At 54.0% G+C, this 19,202-nt stretch overlaps 1 protein-coding gene across 1 annotated transcript in view; it reads left to right on the forward strand.

Moving 5' to 3' along the window:
• Nucleotides 1-19,202, forward strand: part of CD79A (CD79a molecule) — a 93,543-nt gene that overhangs the window by 29,296 nt on the left and 45,045 nt on the right. The window contains exons 3-4 of the mRNA XM_078652919.1: nt 4,750-4,852; nt 5,179-5,323. Of these exons, the coding sequence (XP_078509045.1) occupies nt 4,750-4,852; nt 5,179-5,323 (248 nt within the window). The remainder of the gene's footprint in view (nt 1-4,749; nt 4,853-5,178; nt 5,324-19,202) is intronic.

Here is a 19,202-nt window from a genome sequence, read left to right on the forward strand (position 1 = left end):
ATGAACACTGTAGGGGTACCCGAGGGCAGGTGCCCCTCTGCCATGAACACTGTAGGGGTACCCGAGGGCAGGTGCCCCCTCTGCCATGAACACTGTAGGGGTACCCGAGGGCAGGTGCCCCTCTGCCATGAACACTGTAGGGGTACCCGAGGGCAGGTGCCCCCTCTGCCATGAATACTGTAGGGGTACCCGAGGGCAGGTGCCCCCTCTGCCATGAACACTGTAGGGGTACCCGAGGGCAGGTGCCCCCTCTGCCATGAACACTGTAGGGGTACCCACGGGCAGGTGCCCCTCTGCCATGAACACTGTAGGGGTACCCAAGGGCAGGTGCCCCCTCTGCCATGAACACTGTAGGGGTACCCGAGGGCAGGTGCCCCCTCTGCCATGAATACTGTAGGGGTACCCACGGGCAGGTGCCCCCTCTGCCATGAACACTGTAGGGGTACCCGAGGGCAGGTCCCCCTCTGCCATGAACACTGTAGGGGTACCCAAGGGCAGGTGCCCCTCTGCCATGAACATTGTAGGGGTACCCAAGGGCAGGTGCCCCCTCTGCCATGAACACTGTAGGGGTACCCGAGGGCAGGTGCCCCTCTGCCATGAACACTGTAGGGGTACCCAAGGGCAGGTGCCCCTCTGCCATGAACACTGTAGGGGTACCCAAGGGCAGGTGCCCCCTCTGCCATGAACACTGTAGGGGTACCCGAGGGCAGGTGCCCCCTCTGCCATGAATACTGTAGGGGTACCCGCGGGCAGGTGCCCCCTCTGCCATGAACACTGTTCAGGTCCCCGAGGGGCCGATGTTTCTCGCAGCTGAAGTCCTCTGCATGGCTGTGGGAAGCCTCACTGTCCTGAGCCTTTTTCTGACCTGTTTCTCTATGTGGAATCAGCAGTCTTCTCTCCCATAGGAGGACGTCCACCTTTCAATGACAGATGTTGGAGAAGAGAGTCGAGCTCAGTTAAAAGGGGGTACATGGTACACACAAAGTGTACCCCCTAAACTTAAAGTGGAGGTTCTGCCTCAGATCCAGTCAGCTAGATTTACCTGCACGTCCGGTGTGGCAGTGGCCTTTGACCCTCTCCTGTGAAGCCTGCATCAATTCCCACATAACTGGGATGCAGACCGGTGTGTGTGCGTGTGTGCACGTGGGTGCACACACGATAGTGTGTGGTCATGTATCCTGCAGGTGAAGTGACAGTATGCCTCTTCCCTTTATTGTGACTTCATCCCCTAGATTGAAATGACCTATTGGGCAGACGGAGCAATCCTCTTCTCTCCAGTTCTGTAGTGACTGAAGTGCCCTCCCCGGCCCGAGAGCATGGAACAGACCATGCCACACACAGAGCTCTCGTTTGTACATCTTTATTCTTCAGCATGCAGCCGTTAACTGAACGCACTGTGGGCCCGATTCACAGAATGAACTTAAGACTCAATCCTAAACTTACTACTATTTTGGTATTCACAGAATGAACTTACTACTTTTGGTATTCACAGAAGTTAGGATTTTGTCTTAAGTTTGTCTTAAGACAGACTTAAGACAGACTTAAGACAAAATCCTAACTTCTGTGAATACCAAAAGTAGTAAGTTCATTCTGTGAATACCAAAATAGTAGTAAGTTTAGGATTGAGTCTTAAGTTCATTCTGTGAATCGGGCCCAGTGTCACAAACTTTATCAACCACACCCAGCCACACCCATCAGATTACGTAATACTTGTAAGGAGTCTGCCGAGGACCAGTAGAGTCTTCATGCGCATAAACATAGGACACAACAGTGACCACAGCTCTCTCTTAGCGCCGTGAAGCTTGGCCCTACCCAACTCCTGTTCCCGCCTCCCTGTTACCTGGTTATGTGAACTCTGTTGCCCTCCATTCACACCCTGGCTTTACTCAACTTGGATTTCTTTGTCCTGGGACTTCTTCCTAGAAATGTAGGAATCTTTGGAAATTTAAAGACAACACAAACTTGGCTGTCCCGAGGTTCCCGCCTGCACCTCCAATGTTGTATAAAGTCTGCCACACCCAAGACAGTATCTCATACTTTGTCAGACTACCGGGGACTCTACATACTGGTGTTGAGCAGTTATTGCACGAGTCCGGTGGCCTGCTAGGTGGACTGGGGACCAGCTTTGCACTCTAGAGAACTTTGTAGCTCTGATCTGGGTGCATAGCGAGGGTTGACACTGCCCAGGGTGGAGAGGAGCTGACCTCTGACAGGTTTGGAAGGCCTGCACAGGCCCAGCTGATGGAAGAGCTATGGACATCCAGTGGGGTAGCATGGGGTCAAGGGCCCTAGTGCAAGAAATAAAACTAGGCCCCCAGTGAGCATTAAAATACTGCTATAAATGAGATGCAATGTGCCCATCACACCTGTGGACCCTGGTGCCACTACACCTACTACACTAATGTAATTTATGGTTCTCCAATTCATCAATCAAGGCCTGTGACTGTGGGTCTGCAGAGACAGCGTCCTGCCGTGGTCTGTGGAGAGCCTGCACCAGCCCTGAGCCTTCCCTTTGGGGGCTGATATCTGCCCTCATCCCCACCATGAAGGCCCTTCCTCTTCACTCCACTATAAGGCCGTTCTCCCTCAGCCGCGGCTGCTCATTCTGATTCTGGGAGCGCGTGAGCCATCCTTCTAACCCTTACGATTCCTAATACACTGTTATTTAGGACAAATAACACCTAAAACCCCGGTAACACCACAGGGCCTTGCGGTGTAGACCGGTCCATGATGCCCCTGTCCAGACAGTCTCAGCTGTGACTGGTCCTTCATGAGTTACTGACCCTTAAAGTCACTGGGGAGGGGGGCTTCACATTGAGTGCCCCATTGCAAGAACTGGGAGGTCAGTTCAAACTTGTCTCCCCTCCAGCTGATTTGTGTCCTGACTTGATGCCACTTGGAACTGAGCACCGAGAACCCTGACACTCTAAATTTACCATGTATTCAACGTGGTTAGGAACCCTTGTTTGGTTGCTTGAATGTGTATTCAGACCAACTTTTCACCATTTTTTCATTGAAGCTCAGGCATCATTCCACTGAATTGTCCATTTTGTACCCAGGGCCATAAACCATTGAAAGAGAATCCCAGGTGAATCATACTCATTCGCTGGATTGTATTTCTTTGTCTGGAGCCTCAAAAGCATTGACTGAGATTCAAGCCTAGTGACTAAGAGCCAATCTCACTTACTGAAACTCAAGCCCAATGACTGAGACGCAAGTTCATTGTCTGGGAGCCAAGATCATTGACTGAAACTCAAGCCCATTGACTGAGACTCAAGCCCAATGACTGAGACTCAAGCCCATTGACTGAAACTCAAGCCCATTGACTGAAACTCAAGCCCATTGACTGAGACTCAAGCCCATTGACTGAAACTCAAGCCCATTGACTGAGACTCAAGTCCAATGACTGAGACTCAAGTTCATTGTCTGGGAGCCAAAATCATTGACTGAAACTCAAGCCCATTGACTGAAACTCAAGCCCATTGACTGAAACTCAAGCCCATTGACTGAAACTCAAACCCATTGACTGAAGCCTACTGATTGAGACTCAAGGCCACTGGCTGAGACTCAAACCCATTCACTGAAACTCAAGCCCATTAACTGAAACTCAAGCCCATTGACTCAGACTCAAGCTCAATGACTGAAGCTAATTGACTAAGGGCCCGATGTAGGTAAATATAATTTACCACTTCTAAAATACCGAATCATACCAATTCGGTATTTAAGAAGTGGTAAATTAGAGGGGGGGAAATGTAGGTAATTCTGATTCGGTAAATACCGAATCTGTAAGATTCGGTATTTACTGATTCTGTAAATACCGAATCGGTATCCCCCATTGATTCCTATGGGCCTTGAAGCTCATAGGAATCAATGTGGAATACCGAATCGGTATTTACCGATTCGGTAATTACCTATTCTTGCAAGGGTGCAGGGGGTGTCACTTTGACACCCTCTGGCACCCCAATTACAGGCATGTGTGCCATGTGGCACACAGACATGCCCTAAGGGCATGTCTGTGTGTCACATGGCACAGGTGTGCATGCACAGATGTGCATGCACACCTGGATTCGATACTTCACCACCCAATTGGATTGGGTGGTAAAATACCGACTCCTAAAGTCCTGTGGGACTCAGAAGAGTCCCACCTACATCTGGAAGGTACCGAATCAGTAAAAATACCGATTCGGTATTTTACAGATTCTGTAACTTTACAGATTCTGTAAATTTACAGAATCTGTAAAATCTGGCCCCCTACATCTCAAGATGCCAAATACCGGTCGGAAACGGCCGAATTCGGTTGTTTCCGACCAGTATTTGCCACCTACATCGGGCCCTTAGATTCGAGCCCTTTGACTGAGACTCACACCCATTGACTGAGACTCAACTCAATTGACTGAGACTCAACCCCATTGACTGAGAATCAACCCCAATGACTGAGACTCAAGCCCACTGATTGAGACTCAACCCCATTGACTGAGACTCAACCCCAATGACTGAGACTCAAGCCCACTGATTGAGACTCAACCCCATTGACTGAGACTCAACTCCATTGACTGAGACTCAACCCCATTGACTGAGGCCTACTGATTGAGATGCAAGCCACTGCCTGAGGCTCAGACCCTTGTCAGAGATTTGAAGTCCTAGCCAGGAGCTGACAAACCCTTCCCATAGGATGGCATCAGCTCTAGTGCCACGCTGGTAACTACCTATTTAACTACCTGTTAATAAAACTGGTATTCTTCTTTGAAGATGAATCACATACTGTCAATTGGGCTTCAGGTACTGTAAATTGGATTTACTGGATATTATTATCATACTGTGTCTCAGCCTCTAACCCGCACCACCTGTCAGGGTAAGCTCTGGCTGTTCACCCTTGCTACCCCTAAACAGTCAAGGTCCCACACTAGAGGGGGCTAGTATTGTGGCCCTGGTAGACCAGGATACTGCCCAGTAACCACAGACGCCCACAGGACCCATGAAAAGGCCTTGCAGGGTTCTGTTTGTCATGAACAAGATTTGGGTCAATTAGGGGCTGGTGTCCCATGTTCGCCACACCTGAGCACATTACTGGGTGGTGCTCTAGGACTCCGCCCCCTTGAGTTCCGCGGTTGCACTCGTGGTTGCACTAGAGCTCTATGGGAAGGTACGGTAACACAGAACTCTAACTCTAAACTCAAGGACTTCTATAATTTGCTGCCTTGCAGAGCCTGTTCCCAAAGCCTTGCTGCAGCTGGAGGAAGGGACCAAGAATACCATCATCACGGCTGAGGGCGTGATCCTGCTGATCTGTGCCGTGGTACCCGGCACCATCCTCCTTTTCCAGGTGAGCTGTCACTATTTACTAGCCATATGTGATGGTGAAGGCTGTGCATAAGATATGAGGGATCCTACAACAATACAATCTTGGAAGCAGAGTCATGAGGTGGAAGCATTCCTATCCCACCACAATCTGGGGGTGGCCTGTGCAGGCGTGAGTGGCCCTATCTGAGCACAATCCTAGGGGGCATGTGCCTGGGCGGTCAGTGGTCCTATCCCAGCACAATCCTAGGGGCATGTGCCTGGGGGTCACTGCCTTTCTGGGCACAATCCTAGGGGTTTGTGCCCAGGGGGGGAGGGGGGTGAGGTCAGTGGCGTATCCCAAAACAATCCAAGGGGTATTTGCCTTTTCAGTGGGCATATCCCAGCACAATCCTAGGGGTATTTGCCTGAGGGGTCAGTGGGTGTATCCCAGCACAATCCTACGGGGCATGCGCCTGGGGGTCAGTGGGCCTATTACAGCACAATACTAGGGGGCATGTGTTGGGGGGGGTCATTGGGCCTTTCCCAGCACAATCCTAGGGGGCATGTGCCTGGGGGAGTCAGTGGCCACACATTAGCATAGTCCTTAGTAGGTGTGCCCAGTCCTTTCATAGTAGTGAGGGCCTGCACGTGCAGTGTGAGTGGCAGAACCCTATCACCATCCTGGGGCCTGAAGTGAGGGGTTCTGTCATATCACAGTTCTGAAGGCATTTGCATGAGGAATGGGGGGGGGGTCATTCTTGTCACAATATGCTGGGGGAGGCTGTGAATAATGAATGAGTGGTTCTATCCTAAGCTGGTGCCGCCCGAGGGCCTCTGCAGGTGGAGTGAGTGGGTCTATCCTAAGCTAGTGCCACCCGAGGGCCTCTGAATGAGGAGTGAGTGGTTCTATCCAAAGCTAGCGCCACCTGAGGGCCTCTGCAGGAGGAGTGAATGGTTCTATCCGAAGCTAGCGCCACCTGAGGGCCTCTGCAGGAGGAGTGAGTGGGTCTATCCTAAGCTAGCTCCACCCGAGGGCCTCTGCAGGAGGAGTGAGTGGTTCTATCCTAAGCTAGCTCCACCCGAGGGCCTCTGCAGGAGGAGTGAATGGTTCTATCCTAAGCTAGCTCCACCCGAGGGCCTCTGCAGGAGGAGTGAGTGGTTCTGTCCTAAGCTAGCGCCACCCGAGGGCCTCTGCAGAAGGAGTGAATGGTTCTATCCTAAGCTAGCACCACCGAGGGCTTCTGAAGGAGGAGTGAATGGTTCTATCCTAAGCTAGCTCCACCCGAGGGCCTCTGCAGGAGGAGTGAGTGGGTCTATCCTAAGCTAGCGCCACCCCGAGGGCCTCTGCAGGAGGAGTGAAAGGTTCTATCCTAAGCTAGCGCCACCCGAGGGCCTCTGCAGGAGGAGTGAGTGGTTCTATCCTAAGCTAGCTCCACCCAAGGGCTTCTGCAGGAGGAGAGAGTAGTTCTATCCAAAGCTAGCGCCACTTGAGGGCCTCTGCAGGCGGAGTGAGTGGGTCTATCCTAAGCTATCTCCACCCGAGGGCCTCTGCAGGAGGAGTGAGTAGTTCTATCCTAAGCTATCTCCACCCGAGGGCCTCTGCAGCAGGAGCGAATGGTTCTATCCTAAGCTAGCGCCACCTGAGGGCCTCTGCAGGAGGAGTGAGTGGTTATATCCTATGCTAGCTCCACCCGAGGGCCTCTGCAGCAGGAGCGAATGGTTCTATCCTAAGCTAGCGCCACCTGAGGGCCTCTGCAGGAGGAGTGAGTGGTTATATCCTATGCTAGCTCCAGCGAGGGCCTCTGCAGGAGGAGTGAATGGTTTAATCCTAAGCTTGCACCACCCGAGGGCCTCTGCAGGAGGAGTGAGTGGTTCTATCCTAAGCTAGCGCCTTCCCGAGGGCCTCTGCAGGAGGAATGAGTGGTTCTATCCAAAGCTAGTGCCACCCCGAGGGCTTCTAAAGGAGGAGTGAGTGGGTCTATCCTAAGCTAGCGCCACCCGAGGGCCTCTGCAGGAGGAGGGAGTGGGTCTATCCTAAGCTAGTGCCACCCGAAGGCCTCTGCATGAGGAGTGAGTGGTTCTATCCAAAGCTAGCGCCACCTGAGGGCCTCTGCAGGAGGAGTGAGTGGGTCTATCCTAAGCTAGCTCCACCCGAGGGCCTCTGCAGGAGGAGTGAGTGGGTCTATCCTAAGCTAGCGGCACCCCGAGGGCCTCTGCAGGAGGAGTGAGTGGTTCTATCCAAAGCTAGCGCCACCTGAGGGCCTCTACAGGATGAGTGAGTGGGTCTATCCTAAGCTAGTGCCACCCGAGGGACTCTACAGGAGGAGTGAGTGGGTCTATCCTAAGCTAGCTCCACCCGAGGGCCTCTGCAGGAGGAGTGAGTGGGTCTATCCTAAGCTAGCACCACCTGAGGGCCTCTACAGGAGGAGTGAGTGGGTCTATCCTAAGCTAGCTCCACCCGAGGGCCACTGCAGGAGGAGTGAGTGGGTCTATCCAAAGCTAGCGCCACCCGAGGGCCTCTGCAGGTGGAGTGAGTGGGTCTATCCTAAGCTAGTGCCACCCGAGGGCCTCTGAATGAGGAGTGAGTGGTTCTATCCAAAGCTAGCGCCACCTGAGGGCCTCTGCAGGAGGAGTGAGTGGGTCTACCCTAAGCTAGCTCCACCCGAGGGCCTCTGCAGGAGGAGTGAGTGGGTCTATCCTAAGCTAGCGCCACCCCGAGGGCCTCTGAAGGAGGAGTGAATGGTTCTATCCTAAGCTAGCGCCACCAGACGCCTCTGCAGGAGGAGTGAGTGGTTCTATCCTAAGCTAGCTCCAACCGAGGGCCTCTGCAGGAGGAGTGAGTGGTTCTATCCAAAGCTAGCGCCACCTGAGGGCCTCTGCAGGAGGAGAGAGTGGGTCTATCCTAAGCTAGCTCCACCGGAGGGCCTCTGCAGGAGGAGTGAATGGTTCTATCCTACGCTAGCTCCACCCGAGGGCCTCTGCAGGAGGAGTGAGTGGTTCTATCCTAGGCTAGCTCCACCCGAGGGGCTCTGCAGGAGGAGTGAATGGTTCTATCCGAAGCTAGCGCCACCTGAGGGCCTCTGCAGGAGGAGTGAGTGGTTCTATCCTAAGCTAGGTCCACCCGAGGGCCTCTGCAGGAGGAGTGAATGGTTCTATCCTAAGCTAGCTCCACCCGAGGGCCTCTGCAGGAGGAGTGAATGGTTCTATCCTAAGCTAGCGCCACCCGAGGGCCTCTGCAGGAGGAGTGAATGGTTCTATCCTAAGCTAGCACCACCGAGGGCTTCTGAAGGAGGAGTGAATGGTTCTATCCTAAACTAGCTCCACCCGAGGGCCTCTGCAGCAGGAGCGAATGGTTCTATCCTAAGCTAGCGCCACCCCGAGGGCCTCTGCAGGAGGAGTGAAAGGTTCTATCCTAAGCTAGCGCCACCCGAGGGCCTCTGCAGGAGGAGTGAGTGGTTCTATCCTAAGCTAGCTCCACCCGAGGGCCTCTGCAGGAGGAGTGAGTGGGTCTATCCTAAGCTAGCGCCACCCCGAGGGCCTCTGCAGGAGGAGAGAGTGGTTCTATCCAAAGCTAGCGCCACTTGAGGGCCTCTGCAGGTGGAGTGAGTGGGTCTATCCTAAGCTATCTCCACCCGAGGGCCTCTGCAGGAGGAGTGAATGTTTCTATCCTAAGCTAGCTCCACCCGAGGGCCTCTGCAGGAGGAGTGAGTAGTTCTATCCTAAGCTAGCTCCACCCGAGGGCCTCTGCAGGAGGAGTGAATGGTTCTATCCTAAGCTAGCGCCACCTGAGGGCCCCTGCAGGAGGAGTGAATGGTTCTATCCTAAGCTAGCGCCACCCGAGGGCCTCTGCAGGAGGAGTGAATGGTTCTATCCTAAACTAGCTCCACCCGAGGGCCTCTGCAGCAGGAGCGAATGGTTCTATCCTAAGCTAGTGCCACCTGAGGGCCTCTGAAGGAGGAGTGAGTGGTTCTATCCTAAGCTAGCTCCACCCGAGGGCCTCTGCAGGAGGAGTGAATGGTTCTATCCTAAGCTAGCGCCACCTGAGGGCCTCTGCAGGAGGAGTGAGTGGTTATATCCTATGCTAGCTCCACCGAGGGCCTCTGCAGGAGGAGTGAATGGTTTAATCCTAAGCTTGCACCACCCGAGGGCCTCTGCAGGAGGAGTGAGTGGTTCTATCATAAGCTAGCGCCACCCCGAGTGCCTCTGCAGGAGGTATGAGTGGTTCTATCCAAAGCTAGCACCACCCCGAGGGCTTCTAAAGGAGGAGTGAGTGGGTCTATCCTAAGCTAGCGCCACCCGAGGGCCTCTGCAGGAGGAGTGAGTGGTTCTATCCTAAGCTAGCGCCTCCTGAGGACCTCTGCAGGAGGAGTGAGTGGGTCTATCCTAAGCTAGCGCCACCCCGAGGGCCTCTGCAGAAGGAGTGAAAGGTTCTATCCTAAGCTAGCGCCACCCGAGGGCCTCTGCAGGAGGAGTGAGTGGTTCTATCCTAAGCTAGCTCCACCCAAGGGCCTCTGCTGGAGGAGAGAGTGGTTCTATCCAAAGCTAGCGCCACTTGAGGGCCTCTGCAGGAGGAGTGAGTGGTTATATCCTATGCTAGCACCACCTGAGGGCCTCTACAGGAGGAGTGAGTGGGTCTATCCTAAGCTAGCTCCACCCGAGGGCCACTGCAGGAGGAGTGAGTGGGTCTATCCAAAGCTAGCGCCACCCGAGGGCCTCTGCAGGTGGAGTGAGTGGGTCTATCCTAAGCTAGTGCCACCCGAGGGCCTCTGAATGAGGAGTGAGTGGTTCTATCCAAAGCTAGCCCCACCTGAGGCCCTCTGCAGGAGGAGTGAGTGGGTCTATCCTAAGCTAGCTCCACCCGAGGGCCTCTGCAGGAGGAGTGAGTGGGTCTATCCTAAGCTAGCGCCACCCCGAGGGCCTCTGAAGCAGGAGTGAATGGTTCTATCCTAAGCTAGCGCCACCCGAGGGCCTCTGCAGGAGGAGTGAGTGGTTCTATCCTAAGCTAGCTCCACCCGAGGGCCTCTGCAGGAGGAGTGAGTGGTTCTATCCAAAGCTAGTGCCACCTGAGGGCCTCTGCAGGAAGAGTGAGTGGGTCTATCCTAAGCTAGCTCCACCGGAGGGCCTCTGCAGGAGGAGTGAATGGTTCTATCCTACGCTAGCTCCACCCGAGGGCCTCTGCAGGAGGAGTGAGTGGTTCTATCCTAGGCTAGCTCCACCCGAGGGGCTCTGCAGGAGGAGTGAATGGTTCTATCCGAAGCTAGCGCCACCTGAGGGCCTCTGCAGGAGGAGTGAGTGGTTCTATCCTAAGCTAGGTCCACCCGAGGGCCTCTGCAGGAGGAGTGAATGGTTCTATCCTAAGCTAGCTCCACCCGAGGGCCTCTGCAGGAGGAGTGAATGGTTCTATCCTAAGCTAGCGCCACCCGAGGGCCTCTGCAGGAGGAGTGAATGCTTCTATCCTAAGCTAGCACCACCGAGGGCTTCTGAAGGAGGAGTGAGTGGTTCTATCCTAAGCTAGCTCCACCCGAGGGCCTCTGCAGGAGGAGTGAGTGGGTCTATCCTAAGCTAGCGCCACCCCGAGGGCCTCTGCAGGAGGAGTGAAAGGTTCTATCCTAAGCTAGCGCCACCCGAGGGCCTCTGCAGGAGGAGTGAGTGGTTCTATCCTAAGCTAGCTCCACCCAAGGGCCTCTGCAGGAGGAGAGAGTGGTTCTATCCAAAGCTAGCGCCACTTGAGGGCCTCTGCAGGTGGAGTGAGTGGGTCTATCCTAAGCTATCTCCACCCGAGGGCCTCTGCAGGAGGAGTGAATGTTTCTATCCTAAGCTAGCTCCACCCGAGGGCCTCTGCAGGAGGAGTGAGTAGTTCTATCCTAAGCTAGCTCCACCCGAGGGCCTCTGCAGGAGGAGTGAATGGTTCTATCCTAAGCTAGCGCCACCTGAGGGCCCCTGCAGGAGGAGTGAATGGTTCTATCCTAAGCTAGCGCCACCCGAGGGCCTCTGCAGGAGGAGTGAATGGTTCTATCCTAAACTAGCTCCACCCGAGGGCCTCTGCAGCAGGAGCGAATGGTTCTATCCTAAGCTAGCGCCACCTGAGGGCCTCTGAAGGAGGAGTGAGTGGTTCTATCCTAAGCTAGCTCCACCCGAGGGCCTCTGCAGGAGGAGTGAATGGTTCTATCCTAAGCTAGCGCCACCTGAGGGCCTCTGCAGGAGGAGTGAGTGGTTATATCCTATGCTAGCTCCACCGAGGGCCTCTGCAGGAGGAGTGAATGGTTTAATCCTAAGCTTGCACCACCCGAGGGCCTCTGCAGGAGGAGTGAGTGGTTCTATCCTAAGCTAGCGCCACCCCGAGGGCCTCTGCAGGAGGTATGAGTGGTTCTATCCAAAGCTAGCGCCACCCCGAGGGCTTCTAAAGGAGGAGTGAGTGGGTCTATCCTAAGCTAGCGCCACCCGAGGGCCTCTGCAGGAGGAGTGAGTGGTTCTATCCTAAGCTAGCGCCTCCTGAGGGCCTCTGCAGGAGGAGTGAGTGGGTCTATCCTAAGCTAGCGCCACCCCGAGGGCTTCTAAAGGAGGAGTGAGTGGTTCTATCCAAAGCTAGCTCCACCCGAGGGCCTCTGCAGGAGGAGTGAGTGGGTCTATACTAAGCTAGCGCCACCCGAGGGCCTCTGCAGGAGGAGTGAGTGGGTCTATCCTAAGCTAGCGCCCCCTGAGGGCCTCTGCATGAGGAGTGAGTGGGTCTATCCTAAGCTAGCGCCACCCGAGGGCCTCTGCAGGAGGAGTGAGTGGGTCTATTCTCAGCTAGCGCCCCCTGAGGGCCTCTGCAGGAGGAGTGAGTGGGTCTATCCTAAGCTAGCGCCACCCCGAGGGCCTCTGCAGGAGGAGTGAGTGGGTCTATCCTAAGCTAGCTCCACCCGAGTACCTCTGCATGAGGAGTGAGTGGTTCTATCCTAAGCTAGCGCCACCTGAGGGGCTCTGCAGGAGGAGTGAGTGGTTCTATCCTAAGCTAGCTCCACCCGAGTACCTCTGCATGAGGAGTGAGTGGTTCTATCCTAAGCTAGCGCCACCTGAGGGGCTCTGCAGGAGGAGTGAGTGGTTCTATCCTAAGCTAGCGCCACCCGAGGGCCTCTGCAGGAGGAGTGAGTGGGTCTATCCTACGCTAGCTCCACTCGAGGGCATCTGCAGGAGGAGTGAGTGGTTCTATCCTAAGCTAGCGCCCCCTGAGGGCCACTGCATGAGGAGTGAGTGGGTCTATCCTAAGCTAGCTCCACCCGAGGGCCTCTGCAGGAGGAGTGAATGGTTCTATCCTACGCTAGCTCCACCCGAGGGCCTCTGCAGGAGGAGTGAGTGGTTCTATCCTAAGCTAGCTCCACCCGAGGGCCTCTGCAGGAGGAGTGGATGGTTCTATCCTAAGCTAGCCCCACCCGAGGGCCTCTGCAGGAGGAGTGAGTGGTTCTATCCTAAGCTAGCGCCACCTGAGGGCCTATGCAGAAGGAGGGAGTGGGTCTATCCTAAGCTATCTCCACCCGAGGGCCTCTGCAGGAGGAGAGAGTGGTTCTATCCAAAGCTAGCGCCACTTGAGGGCCTCTGCAGGTGGAGTGAGTGGGTCTATCCTAAGCTATCTCCACCCGAGGGCCTCTGCAGGAGGAGTGAGTGGGTCTATCCTAAGCTAGCGCCACCTGAGGGCCTCTGCAGAAGGTGTGAGTGGTTTTATTGTATCACAATTCCTGGGACATGCGCATGACATGAGAGCGACGTGCTCGATGTACTCTCCTAAGTGTTTATTGCTAATTGTCAGAAGACAGTCCGATTGGTCGTTCTCTGGTGAGATTATTAATAGCGAATTTGATGAAATGATGATCGGACCATATACATGGAGTGACCGCTGGATTGGTCATAACCAGATTGGCTGACCATGTCTGGTCTAGTATGTGACCTTTAATGTGTGTCGCAGTTGTGATATTTCGACTGAGATTAACACCTAGATTCATCAATGTCCCATTTTGCGAGTCCTTAATAGCGATTATTAAGGAATCGCTATTAAAGACTCGCAAAACGGGAGTCATGTAGAAATCGCAGAAATAATTGCGATTTCTACATGTTCCTTATTTGCGATTAGCAAATTGCTAATCGCAAATAAGGAATAACTCCCCATTCATTCCTATGGGCCTAAAGGCCTAAAGGCCCATAGGAATGAATGGGGAGTTATTCCTTATTTGCGATTAGCAATTTGCTAATCGCAAATAAGGATGCGATTTCAAGGGTGCCAGGGGTGTCCAAAGGACACCCTGTAGCACCCCTGAAATGAACATGTAGACTGATGTTGCGCACACACATGCCCAAAGGACATGTGTGTGTGTAACATCCAACTTAGAAAAATGCACAAAAGTGCATTTTTCTAAGTTTTCGCTATTTACCACAAAGTCAGACTTTGCGGTAAATAGCGGCCAAAAATAGAGAATTCGCAATTCAGAAATGGATCATGAATAGCATTTAAGGAATCTCTAATTGAGATTCCTTAAATGCGATCGCAATTTGAAAAATCGCAATTATTTGCGATTTTTCAAATTGCGAGTACATGACCCATTGATGAATCTCAAATGCCATTTTTGCGGGCGCAAACGGCCGAATTATGCGATTCGCACCGTTTGCGCTTGCAAAAATGCTTGATGAATCTACCTGTAAGCCCCGTGAGTAAGTCTGTTAATTCAGCTGAGTGAGGCCACCTGATGATTCATTGGCCCAGAAATTGAAATCACTGAGTGGTTGAGCAATATTGCAATCCTCGGGGCTGGTGCAAGGAATGAGTGGTTCTATCCTGTCACAGTCCTTGGGACCTGTGAATGATGAATGTCTAGTTCGGTCCTATCCTAGCACCACCCTGGGGGCCTCTGCACCAGGAGTGAGATGTTTTCTCCCATCACAACTCTGGGGTTTTCACCCTGAGGGCCTCTGCCTGAGGTCCGAGTGGTACTGTCCGGTCACCACCCCGAGGGCCTCTACCTGAGGTCTGAGTGGTACTGTCCGGTCACCACCCTGAGGGCCTCTGCCTGAGGTCTGAGTGGTACTGTCCGGTCTCCAACCTGAGGGCCTCTGCCTGAGGTCCGAGTGGTACTGTGCGGTCACCACCCTGAGGGCCTCTGCCTGAGGTCTGAGTGGTACTGTCCGGTCACCCCCCCTAAGGGCTTCTGCCTGATGTCCGAGTGGTAGTGTCCGGTCACCACCCTGAGGGCCCCTGCCTGAGGTCTGAGTGGTACTGACCGGTCACCACCCCGAGGGCCTCTACCTGAGGTCTGAGTGGTACTGTCCGGTCACCACCCTGAGGGCCTCTGCCTGAGGTCTGAGTGGTACTGTCCGGTCTCCACCCTGAGGGCCTCTGCCAGAGGTCCGAGTGGTACTGTCCGGTCACCACCCTGAGGGCCTCTGCCTGAGGTCTGAGTGGTACTGTCCGGTCACCCCCCTAAGGGCCTCTGCCTGATGTCCGAGTGGTACTGTCCGGTCACCACCCTGAGGGCCTCTGCTTGAGGTCCGAGTGGTACTGTCCGGTCACCACCCTGAGGGCCTCTGCTTGAGGTCCGAGTGATACTGTCCGGTCACCACCCTGGGGGCCTCTGCCGGAGGTCCGAGTGGTACTGTCCGGTCCCCACCCTGAGGGCCTCTGCCTGAGGTGTGAGTGGTACTGTCCGGTCACCACCCCCAGGGCCTCTGCCTGTGGTGTGAGTGGTACTGTCCGGTCACCACCCTGAGGGCCTCTGCCTGAGGTCCGAGTGATACTGTCCGGTCACCACCCTGAGGGCCTCTGCCTGAGGTCTGAGTGGAACTGTCCGGTCACCACCCCGAGGGCCTTTGCCTGAGGTCTGAGTGGTACTGTCTGGTCACCACCCCGAGGGCCTCTGCCTGAGGTCTGAGTGGTACTCTCAGGTCTCCACCCCGAGGGACCCTGCCTGAGGTCTGAGTGGTACTGTATGGTCACCACCCCGAGGGCCTCTGCCTGAGGTTCGAGTGGTACTGTCCGGTCACAACCCTGAGGGCTTCTGCCTGAGGTCTGAGTGGTACTCTCTGGTCTCCACCCCGAGGGACCCTGCCTGAGGTCTGAGTGGTGTTGTCCGGTCACCACCCTGAGGGCCTCTGCCTGAGGTCTGAGTGGTACTGTCCGGTCACCACCCTGAGGGCCTCTGCCTGAGGTCTGAGTGGTACTGTATGGTCACCACCCCGAGTGCCCCTGGGAGGAGGGGCCTCTGATGTGTTGAGGGCGGTCTCAAGAAGCGAGGAGGGGGCTCTGATGTGTTGAGAGGGCCCCAGGAAGTGAGGTAGAGGTTCTGAGGTGTTGAGGGAGGTCTCAAGAAGCGAGGAGGAGGCTCTGAGGTGTTGAGGGAGGGCTCAAGAAGCAAGGAGGAGGCTCTGAGTTGTTGAGGGAGTCTCAAGAAGGGAGGAGGGGGCTCTGATGTGTTGACGGGTGTCTCAAGAATTGAGGAGGAGGCTCTGAGGTGTTCAGGGAGGTCTCAAGAAGCAAGGAGGAGGCTCTGAGGTGTTGAGGGAGGTCTCAAGAAGTGAGGAGGAGGCTCTGATGTGTTGATGGAGGTCTCAAGAAGCGAGGAGGAGGCTCTGGTGTGTTGAGGGAGGTCTCAAGAAGGGAGGAGGGGGCTTTGGTGTGTTGAGGGAGGTCTTAAGAAGGGAGGAGGAAGCGCTGATGTGTTGAAGGAGGTCTCAAGAAGGGAGGAGGCGGCTCTGGTGTGTTGAGGGAGGTCTCAAGTAGGGAGGAGGAGGCTCTGATGTGTTGAGGGAGGTCTCAAGTAGGGAGGAGGAGGCTCTGATGTGTTGAGGGAGGTCTCAAGATGGAAGGAGGAGGCTCTGGTGTGTAGAGGGAGGTCTCAAGTAGGGAGGAGGAGGCTCTGATGTGTTGAGGGAGGTCTCAAGATGGAAGGAGGAGGCTCTGATGTGTTGAGGGAGGTCTCAAGATGGAAGGAGGAGGCTCTGGTGTGTAGAGGGAGGTCTCAAGTAGGGAGGAGGAGGCTCTGATGTGTTGAGGGAGGTCTCAAGTAGGGAGGAGGAGGCTCTGATGTGTTGAGGGAGGTCTCAAGATGGAAGGAGGAGGCTCTGGTGTGTAGAGGGAGGTCTCAAGTAGGGAGGAGGAGGCTCTGATGTGTTGAGGGAGGTCTCAAGATGGAAGGAGGAGGCTCTGGTGTGTAGAGGGAGGTCTCAAGTAGGGAGGAGGAGGCTCTGATGTGTTGAGGGAGGTCTCAAGAATCGAGGAGGAGGCTTTGATGTGTGAGGGAGGTCTCAAGAAGTGAGGAGGAGGCTCTGATGTGTTGAGGGAGGTCTCAAGAATCGAGGAGGAGGCTCTTATAGGTTGAGGGAGGTCTCAAGAAGCAAGGAGGAGGCTCTGGTGTGTTGAGGAGGGTCTCAAGAAGCGAGGAGGAGGCTCTGATGTGTTGAGGGAGGTCTCAAGAATTGAGGAGGAGGCTCCAATGTGTTGAGGGAGGTCTCAAGAAGTGAGGAGGAGGCTCTGATGTGTTGAGGGAGGTCTCAAGAATCGAGGAGGAGGCTTTGATGTGTGAGGGAGGTCTCAAGAAGTGAGGAGGAGGCTTTGATGTGTTGAGGGAGGTCTCAAGTAGGGAGGAGGAGGCTCTGATGTGTTGAGGGAGGTCTCAAGATGGAAGGAGGAGGCTCTGATGTGTTGAGGGAGGTCTCAAGATGGAAGGAGGAGGCTCTGGTGTGTAGAGGGAGGTCTCAAGAAGTGAGGAAGCGCTGGTGTGTAGAGGGAGGTCTCAAGAAGCGAGGAGGAGGCTCTGTGTGTTGAGGGAGGTCTCAAGAAGTGAGGAGGAGGCTCTGATGTGTTGAGGGAGGTCTCAAGATGTGAGAGATGGATCTGGTGTGTAGAGGGAGGTCTCAAGAAGCGAGGAGGAGGCTCTGGTGTGTTGAGGGAGGTCTCAAGAAGGGAGGAGGAGGCTCTGATGTGTTGAGGGAGGTCTCAGAAGCGAGGAGGAGGCTCTGAGTGTTCAGGGAGGTCTCAAAAAGCAAGGAGGAGGCTCTGATGTATTGAGGGAGGTCTCAAGAAGGGAGGAGGAGGCTCTGAGGTGTTGAGGGAGGTCTCAAGAAGGGAGGAGGAAGCGCTGATGTGTTGAGGGAGGTCTCAAGAAGGGAGGAGGGGGCTCTGGTCTGTTGAGGGAGGTCTTTTCAGGTCCTGAGTGTGATGTAGGAGAATGAGTGCCCTCCAGTTTTGCTTTTGCAGGTGGGAGGAATGTGTGTGAGTGAGAGAGGGGCAATCGCAGGAGGCTGAAGAAGGAGATTTCCTCGTTCAGGCTGAAGAGACAAACAGAGGGCAGCCTTTCCTAAGATAGCTGCCCAGGAACATCTTCAGGATTTTCGGGGCCCTGGACCAAACGTGTTTTAGGGGCCCTTGTTTGGAACAGTTTCAAGTTTATGATCCAGTTTCAGCTCTTTGTGCCCTCTTTGGCCAGCTTTGCACACTTGTCCAAATTCTTACTGTATTTGCATCTAATATTCAGTGATAGTGACGTTTGTTTTCAATATTGTAGCACAGCAGCAGCTCACTAACATTACTGTAACTATTCTCCGTGACACCCCCCATTTCTCATATGTACGGTCCTGTTTTGATATAAAAGAAACTTTTTTTTAATGGATGAAAACATAAACACATAATTCTGCAAAATGGATGTAAGAGATTTTCACACATCACCCACATTATATTTTTTAAAGGAAAACTGTATTTAAAACCACCGGTTTAACCCCTTCACTGCGGGGCTGATTCCCCCGCTGTACTGGGAGGAGGGGGGGCGCGCACATCGCCCCGGTGCTCATGACGGGCTCATAAGCCACGGTGGTCGTGTGCTCATGACGAGCTGAGCTCGTCATGATCACACCCGTTTCTTTAGAACGCTCGCACAGCAGGGGAATTAGCCCAACGTGCGAGCGTTCCAAAGGTCATTATGAGCTCAGCTCGTCATGAGCACACGAGCACCGCGGCTCCTCATGAGCATTGAAGGTGTTAAGAATTATTCAAGGTCATCAGGGCAAGCCTCTACAGAGCAGAGGGCTGTATCAGGGGGGGCCCTGACAGGCTGGGGCCCTGGGCCAAAGCACACTTTGCCCTAAAACGTCTCTGTTTAAGCTCACTGGGTAGGACCAGATTTGCCCCTCCCCTTTCGCCCAGGCTGTAGCTTTTAACTTGCTTGATAAGGCACAGAAAGAGGAAACCGTTAGCTCAGCAACCACACGTGTTCTTTCATCCTGTACTTCCGGTCCAGCATTCACATTGAGGGCAAACACAAGTGCAAGCACAACAGTGCAAAAAGAGACCTCAAAACCTAATACAATATCCACACTAAACATCCAACACCGCCATTTCATACTTCCTAAAACTATGTGACTATACAACCTACGGCCCATTCAAATATCATTGAACAATTCCTGGTGCCCGAGTCGGAGGAAAGTTCCAGAGGGCTCCTGGCCAAGATGGTGGGATGAGAAATAATGGGGCATATTACCAACAACTAGCGATAATTATCGCTATGTCGGTTTAGCGGCGATATTTTTATCGCCGAGCTGCGGCGATTTTTATCGCTTATTGCTATTATCAAGGTTTATCTCCTAAGCGATAAAAATCGTCCGAAATGCATTATTATCTCTGTAAAGTCAGCGATATTCATGCATTACCGAGCTAATGCTCTTAGCCATGTTATCCACCTCCCATTGGATAACATGGCTAAGAACTGCTCAGGGGCAGGTGTTAGCTTTTGGAGATATTCGCGCTTAGCGCGAATATTTCCAAAAGTTGGTAATAGGAGATAGCGATGTTAGCGACTGTTTCCAGTTGCTAACATCTTGGCACGCCCACTTTGCATGTCATTAGTGATAAATATCACTGACATGCAAAGCGGGGCCCAAGATGGTCGCTATCTCCTACTAGCTGT

The sequence above is a fragment of the Lissotriton helveticus genome, chromosome 7 (assembly GCF_964261635.1).
Source record: "Lissotriton helveticus chromosome 7, aLisHel1.1, whole genome shotgun sequence".
Taxonomy (NCBI): Eukaryota; Metazoa; Chordata; class Amphibia; order Caudata; family Salamandridae; genus Lissotriton; species Lissotriton helveticus.